At 44.1% G+C, this 8141-nt stretch overlaps 1 protein-coding gene across 1 annotated transcript in view; it reads left to right on the plus strand.

The window, feature by feature from the left end:
• LOC100413776 (heparan sulfate glucosamine 3-O-sulfotransferase 3B1) overlaps window positions 1-6441 on the plus strand; it is a 46283-nt gene extending 39842 nt beyond the window's left edge. The window contains exon 2 of the mRNA XM_002747890.6: window positions 2400-6441. Coding sequence (XP_002747936.1) covers window positions 2400-3018 — 619 coding nt within the window. The 3' untranslated portion in view covers window positions 3019-6441. The remainder of the gene's footprint in view (window positions 1-2399) is intronic.
• Window positions 6442-8141: the final 1700 nt, after the last annotated feature.

The following is an 8141-nucleotide window of genomic DNA, read 5'->3' on the forward strand; positions in this document are numbered from 1 at the left end:
TTGATGAACTTCATTTAATTTTTTTCCTTTTTTTTTTTTTTCAAGACAGGGTCTTGCTTTGTCGCCAGGTGGCAAGCTGGAGTGCAGTGGCTCAATCTCCACTCACTGCAACCTCCGCCTCCCGGGTTCAAGCCATTCTCCTGCCTCAACCTCCCGCATAGCTGGGATTACAGGCATGTGCCACCAAGCCCAGCTAATTTTGTATTTTTGGTAGAGACGGGGTTACACCACATTGGTCAGGCTGGTCTCGAACTCCTGACCTCAGGTGATCCACCTGCCTTGGCCTCCCAAAGTGTTGGGATTATAGGCATTAGCCACTGCACCCAGCCTTATTTTTAATAGCAACTATATGAGGTAGGTGGGATTATTTGCACTTCACATATTGTGATCCTGAGACTCAGAGAGGTTAAGTAACTTGCCTCATCATACACAGCTAATGAGTGGTAGAGAGGGATTCAACCCTAGGCCCATTTACACCAAAGCCCATATTCTTAACTCTTAATATTTTCATTCAGGATTTACTGATCAGCTAGACTACGTATCTGTTCATATAGTTATTGGATGCTTGCTGTCATTCCAGACACCACGTTAGGTGCTAGGCATTTAACACAGGATGAGACCACTACAGTCCTTGCCTTCATCTGGAAGTCTCTTGTTCCAGGAGACATCTCACCCAGCACTCTTTCCTTCCTTCCATTTCCTGTCTCCTGAGATGTAGCAGAACGCGAAAACTCTAGGCATTTTCTTTGGCATGGGCGCCAATTTTTATGTCCTGCTTCTTCCCAGCATGGGTCATCCTCCTTATCCAAAGTTGCCTTATTCCTTGTCTCAGTCCTTCCCCCTCACCCCTGCTTGCCTTGGTTGGTGCTGTTTCTACTTCCTAGAGCTTTTCTATGGATTCACTTGAAAACATTATATGGAGTGGAGTTACAGGATCAACAGACCCCTCACATCTAGGTTCCGGACTCTGCCAAATATTTTACAGCAACAATTACATAGTCATATAGCAGAATCTACGTAATAACAAATTTTGCAACCTGTTTTATCATATCAGCTGGATTCACGTGCCTTTTGACTTCATTTCTTGTATCGAAGGTCTGACATCATGGATTTGTATAGTTAATGTGGTTGTGATTTATCCCCATAAAACTGCATTTTGGTCCATATACCATGAACTGTATGTCCTGTAGGTTGTAACAGTGTTGTCTACATGATTTTGTTGAAATTAATGCCACAATAGATATCTTACACGTTGTTTTCCCCAATGGAATCCATTAGAAAATTCCATTTCCTAGTGGAAATAGAATTTGTTTTTTGTTTTGAGACGGAGTTTCTGTCCTGTTGGAGGCTGGGGTGTAATGGCGCGATCTCGGCTCACCGCAACCTCTACCTCCCAGGTTCAAGCGATTCTCCTGCTTCAGCCTCCCAAGTAGCTGGAATTACAGGCACGTGCCACCACACCCAGCTAATTTTGTACTTTTTAAAGTAGAGACGGGTTTTCTCCACGTTGATCAGGCTGATCTCGAACTCCTGACCTCAGGTGATCTGCCATCCTTAGCCTCCCAAAGTGCTGGGATTACAGGCATGGACCACTGTGGCCAGCCTGTTTGTTATTGTTGTTTTATAATTTCAACTTTAATTCAGATTCGGGGATGCATGTGCACATTTGTTATATGGGTATATTGCATGAGGCTGAAGTTTGGGGTATGATTGATCCCATCACCCAGGTAGTGAGCACTATTTTTGGAGGTTTCTAGAGTTGTGTCTTGGGAATTTCCTCATGGCATGTTTCTATCAGTTTACTTACCTGTTTGACTGGAGTCTTTTGCTGCCGTGTGCTTTGTTGCTTTGTGGAGTAAAGGCTTTGTCAGCAGTCACTGTGTTAAAGCTGGAACAGCCGGGCTGGGCCTGATGGATGTTTTCCTTCCAGTGCCCACAGTACATTTTCCCGGGTTTGGTAAGTGTAGGAAGGCAAAATAGTGCCAGGACTCATGGACAGTGAAATCTCTGGCAGTCCTGGGTGCTATATTTTTAGGAAAGGCACTTATCAGAGGCCAAAGGTTTTTGTATTTTGGCATCAGATGCTTGGGGCAATCTGAAAGCTGAAAAAATAAGGGAAGGGTGATCCCCACAAGAAGATCTTAGAGAAACAGGTAGCTTGCTCTTTCTACCTTGCTTGAAGTTGCCTTCATGTTTCCAGTAGACGGTACCTGCCCTCCAAACCAAGTGTGATGCTAATGTACCTTTCAGCTCTAAAGTTCTGCTTGCATTCTTCCATGTTTCTACCACTGCTTCCAGAAATAAGAGAGAGCTGGGATTCGACGTGGTGACCTTGAGTCGTGTGGCCAGAGAGGCCTCATCTTCTGACTGAACCCAGTTTGTTTGCTTGCTTTTTTCAGGGACCTGATGCCCAGAACCCTGGACGGGCAGATAACCATGGAGAAGACGCCCAGCTACTTCGTCACGCGGGAGGCTCCCGCGCGCATCTCGGCCATGTCCAAGGACACCAAGCTCATCGTGGTGGTGCGGGACCCGGTGACCAGGGCCATCTCGGACTACACGCAGACGCTGTCCAAGCGGCCCGACATCCCCACCTTTGAGAGCTTGACGTTCAAAAACAGGACGACGGGCCTCATTGACACGTCGTGGAGCGCCATCCAGATCGGCATCTATGCCAAGCACCTGGAGCACTGGCTGCGCCACTTCCCCATCCGCCAGATGCTCTTTGTGAGTGGCGAGCGACTCATCAGCGACCCGGCCGGCGAGCTGGGCCGCGTGCAGGACTTCCTGGGCCTCAAGAGGATCATCACGGACAAGCACTTCTACTTCAACAAGACCAAGGGCTTCCCCTGCCTGAAGAAGGCGGAGGGCAGCAGCCGGCCCCACTGCCTGGGCAAGACCAAGGGCAGGACCCACCCCGAGATCGACCGTGAGGTGGTGCGCAGGCTGCGCGAGTTCTACCGGCCTTTCAACCTCAAGTTCTACCAGATGACCGGGCACGACTTCGGCTGGGATTGAACAGACCCGGGCCTTGTACCTTACCCACGTGGCTTATATATTGACAGAGATTATATGTATGTAAAATGTACAGAAATCTATTTTATAATAATTTATTTTTAATTCATAAGCAATTAATTCACTAAGCTGCCTAGCCACACTCTTCAGAGAGTTAGCTTCATAATCTGTTAACATTCCAAAGTGTTTAACTCTAATATTTTGTTCTATGCTTCACAATTGATGGTGCTTCCATTTTTTTTCCTTCTCCTCTACCTGCTATATTTAAAACGAAGAAAAGCACAACTTGACATTTTTGTTGTTACGGGTATTCAGCCTTCAGTTGCTGTTTGAGTTCTCCGGTCGCTGCCTCCATGTCCTGCCTTGGGCCTCCCATTCTGGCTTCCCTGTCCCTTCCTGCCCGTGTACCTAGTAAGAAGGCTGAGCTGTCTCAACAGGGCTGTAGGGCAGACCTCATGTAGCAGCCTCCTTCCAGATGTGGTATCAGGTCCAGTGATGTCGCCTGAAAGCCACAGCACTAGGGTTCTGTCCCCACTTCCACTCAGCACATGGGGGAATCCCTCACTACCTTTACAGGGACATCCACATCCTTTTAGAGTCAGAATACTAAGGGTCCATTGGCTTCAGCTTTTAATTTTGAAGGATGGCCCTGTATCCTCCTCTGCCCCATGCCCTGGTTCATGAACTGGTTTGAAATGTATGCAGATTGTTGCCCGCTCTTTCCCAGGTCATGTGTATGAGATGCTTGGGTGCTGCCTTAGAAATCAAGAAGATCTCCTTTAATTTCCATGAGACGGCACCATGCTGCGTTCTCCAGGCAGACAGTCCTGCTTCGACACACCAAAGAATCCCATAGGCTAGCAGAGCCGCTGGCACAAACCGAGGGCACTGGGTGTCGAGACTCAGAGGGGTCAGCTGCGTCCCTCAGCATCAGTGCCTACCAAGGTGCTGCTAGGTACAGAGCCAGCCAGTGTTGGGTGGTAGGCTCACAGCCTCAATAGGGAGAAAAGACAAAGGCAGGCAGCCTGGCAGAGGAAGGGAGTCTCACACCTCAGCTTAATGCGTCTTTGGAATTCCTAGCTCATGTCAGAATGACATCTCAGAGTGATAATATGGTTGGTAGCCAGTGGCCAAACAGCAAGAACAAAGAGTGGCCCTTGTAAAAACAGGTTGAAAAAGCTGGCCTCATGTTGCCTGTAAACCCTTGAGCCTGATGCTTGTACAGCTGTCCCTTGTTTTAGCCAGGTCTTACAGAAGGGTTACCAGCACTGTCAGTGCTATGCAGAATGCTCTCCCCATGCCTCTCTGTTGATTTATAACAGTTGGGTTACCATATAGCAATATAGTGGCAATTGAGTAGCCATATAGTAATATAGGGTCAGTTGGTTAAACATATAGCAATATCACATAATGACATGTCTAATTTGACCTCAGTTTTTTAAACCAGAATGCTTCTACTATCATCAAATAATTGTGATTTCAGTTATACTTCCATGACGGAATATATGGGAAGATATACATATTGTCAAAACGGTTGGGATGGGATAGTTACAAAGGACACTTTTGTATGTTGTATGGGATCACCTGCCTGATGGTGTAAGAAATGTATGAAAAGAGGAAAAGATCATTCATTTTTAGAAACTGATCAGAGATGTCACTGGTCTTTGGGTGGTATCTTGATAATCTGGTTTATATTTGCCCAAAAGTTTTAGCCTAAATCTAGCTAGCTTACAATTAGTATCCAAACGTCTTTGCTTAGCTTCTGTTTTGGAGGAAGCTCTTCGGGGGATTGTGGATTTCTTAAGTTCTCCCTGTTCTCTGATGTTATATCCATTTCGTAGCTCCAGAAAGTAGTGTGGGACCTGCCCGTAGGAGAACACCATAATCATAGCATGGCTCTGCCTTGTTGATAAGTGGGTGTGAAAAACACCTGCATAAGGATGCTAATTGGTTGTGTATTTTTTTCATTTATTTGAAATCAAACTGAGAACACCTCTTTTCAGTTAACAGCAAAACATGGCTTGAAGTTAAAGGCAATATCCAAGTGCTTCACCTGGTCTTGCCCTGTCCACTTTCTGGCCACTCTGATAGTCTGATGTGGTTCTTGATGTGGAACTGCGGAATGATTCAGAGGATGGAATATGACAAAACCATAGGAAAACATGCAGGAGGAGCTGTCCTCGCTTCTGGTCCCTGCCCTCTTTCCAAGCTGGACAATGTTTGATTAAGTTGTTTATTCCCTGCCTTAAAATAAAACTGAAACAGGAAATTTTCTGGTAGAAGGAGGGTCATTTAGTCATGAATGCTGAAGTGGGTCAAATCTTTGAATTCAAACAGATGTCCATAATTAGTACTGATGGAATAGTGCAAGTTTTTCTATGAAAGACAAATAAATCAATGTGCATCTCTTCATAAGGGTCCGATGGCTTAGAGTTCCTGATGGATCTGGATGCAGCAGTTTCTGCCAGAACTTGAACCCCATCATGTGATGGTTATTACAAAACCCATATGTCTTCCCCCTGCAGAAGTTAGATAACATGGGAACGTAAGCCTTAGATTTCTTTCTGTTCTGGCAATCTGCAAGGCCACCAAACTTAACTATTTAGCTGCCAGAAGACAAACACCCTTTTCTGTTTTGGCATTTTGTCCTGGGACATGTTTTGGGCTTCCTCCAATTTACAGAAAAAGCTCTGATATTTATTTATTCATTGGATTACTTTTTTTTCCCTCAGTTTTTGGTTTCTTTTCGTATTTAAAAACAAACAAAAAGGTCAACAAAAAATAATTGGGAGGTTTTAATTGTTTCTATCTATTTCATGCTTTCCTTGCAGTGTTTGAACATTAGTCTGTTAACTTAGTAGGTGGTACCTGGAAAGGTATTTTAAGTATAGTAACTGTTTAATAAATGCTTCATTGGATGATGGAGAAGGAGAAATTGTTTTCTTCCCAGGATTCTCTTTGGGGATCATTTTAAGTGACAGATACATTTTAGACATTCAGAGAAACAGTTTCAGATCCTGCCAGGATATTTTTGCATAAAAGGAAAATGGAAGGTTCCAATAAATTAGAAACAGTACGTATCTAAGATGCTGACACAGAAGCTAATGTGATTTTTCTTTTCGGCTAATCAAGAGGATGGCCAATCAAACTTAAAGGTGTGGTTAGATGTTTTTTCACTTTTGTGACATTAATTTATGACTGAGTTTCATTCAACCCAGTAATCTAAAATACTGTGGAAATTCTAGCAGTATGTCTTCTATAACTTGGATGTTAGAATAGCCAATATGTACAAAAAAATTAAATCAAGTATTTTGTCCTATGTATAACACAAATTAATTTTACACAGAGAAAGATGTTTCTAGGAAAATGAAATTCTGGTAATTCATACTATTTCTTTGTATGAACAAATAAAATATATTTTGCCAACATGAGGGTACCTTTATGTCTTCTTAAGTATTACAGAAGGACAAGGTAGCAATATTTTATTCAATAATCCCACATGTGTGCATGCGCATGTACACACACACACACACACACACACACACACACAAATCATTCTGAGGGCATGCTGATCTTTCAGATTTATTTATTTATTTATTTATTTTATTTTTTCAAGATGGATTTTTGCTCGTTGTCCAGCCTAGAATGCAATGGTATGATCTCAGCTCACCACAACCTCCACCTCCCAGGTTCGAGTGATTCTTCTGCCTCAGCCTCCCTAGTAGGTGGGATTACAGGCATGTGCCACCACACCCGGCTAATTTTGTATTTTTTGAAGAGACAGGATTTCACCATGTTGGTCAGGTTGGTCTTGAACTCCTGACCTCAGATTATCCTCCCGCCTTGGCCTCCCAAAATGCTGGGATTACAGGTGTGAGCCACCATGCCTGGCGATCTTTCAGATTTTAAAGAGTCCAATCCAATATCCAGCTAACACACAAACATTTAAGGTAGTTTTTTATAAAATATATAAATGACTCTGAAGACAAGATCTGTGAGAGGGGCTGGTGTGCCCTGGTGGAGCTTCCCTGCAGCCCCCAGGAATTGCTATCCATTAAACAGGATTCCAAGAATACTGAAGCCACTGCCCGCCCCAGCCTTTCAGTGCCACAGGTTCGTGACAGGCTGAGTGTGCATGGGCAGCCACATGTCACATAACAGGTGCAATGTGAGCACGGCATCTATGGCTGGGTGGGTTTTGATAATAGGTGCCTTCCCTTCTCACTTTTGCAGTGTTCTCCTATTAGGTGGAGATCCTTTTCTGCAGACAGAAGCAGAAAGTACTCAGACGAGGCAGCATTTCTTGGGTCTTTAATCCATCTCAAACTACCTTCTGCTTACTTTTGACCTGGCATACCATCTGTGCAATTAACCATTTGATTCACTCTCTGATTTTACTTAACTTTAAAAGGAAACATATTTTAAGTGAAAAGCCATGAGTCTTGGCATCAAGAGGAGATCGTCATTTTAAAAGGCACAATGAAAGCGAAGCAATGCTGTTCACTTCTAGCCAGCTACTATCACTAAAGCTGCACTGGCTTTACCTTAGGCTCACTCACTGCTCCTGGCAAAGATTCTGCTGCTCAAGACAGGCACGTAAGTGAGACTGCATCTTGCTGTGAAGAATAAGTGGGACTTGGTGAAGGAATGATCCACTCAATGTTATTTATTGTTAAGTCTATGTATGCCTAAAATATGGATGCCCACCCCTCCACCCTCATATCATCTCTGGTAGTTCTCTTGGTTTTCTGCCATTTTGGGAAATAACTGTGGTTCACATAAGAAAATGCCTTGGAGAGGCATGGAGTTGAAAATCAGTGGCCAGGCATGGTAGCTCAAGTCTGTAATCCCAGCACTTTGGGTGGCCAAGGCAGGTAGATCACAAAGTCAGGAGTTCAAGACCACCTTGGCCAAGATGGTAAAATCCCCTCCCTACTAAAAATACAAAAAATTAGCTGGGCATGGGGGCATGCGCCAAAATCCCAACTACTTGGGAGGCTGAGGCAGAGAATTGCTTAAACTCAGGAGGGAGAGGTTACAGTGAGCTGAGATCGCACCATTGCACTCCAGCCTGGGTGACAGAGTGAGACTCTGTCTCATAAAAAAAAAAAAAAAAAGAAAGAAAA

The sequence above is a fragment of the Callithrix jacchus genome, chromosome 5 (genome assembly GCF_049354715.1).
Source record: "Callithrix jacchus isolate 240 chromosome 5, calJac240_pri, whole genome shotgun sequence".
In the NCBI taxonomy this organism is placed as follows: Eukaryota; Metazoa; Chordata; class Mammalia; order Primates; family Cebidae; genus Callithrix; species Callithrix jacchus.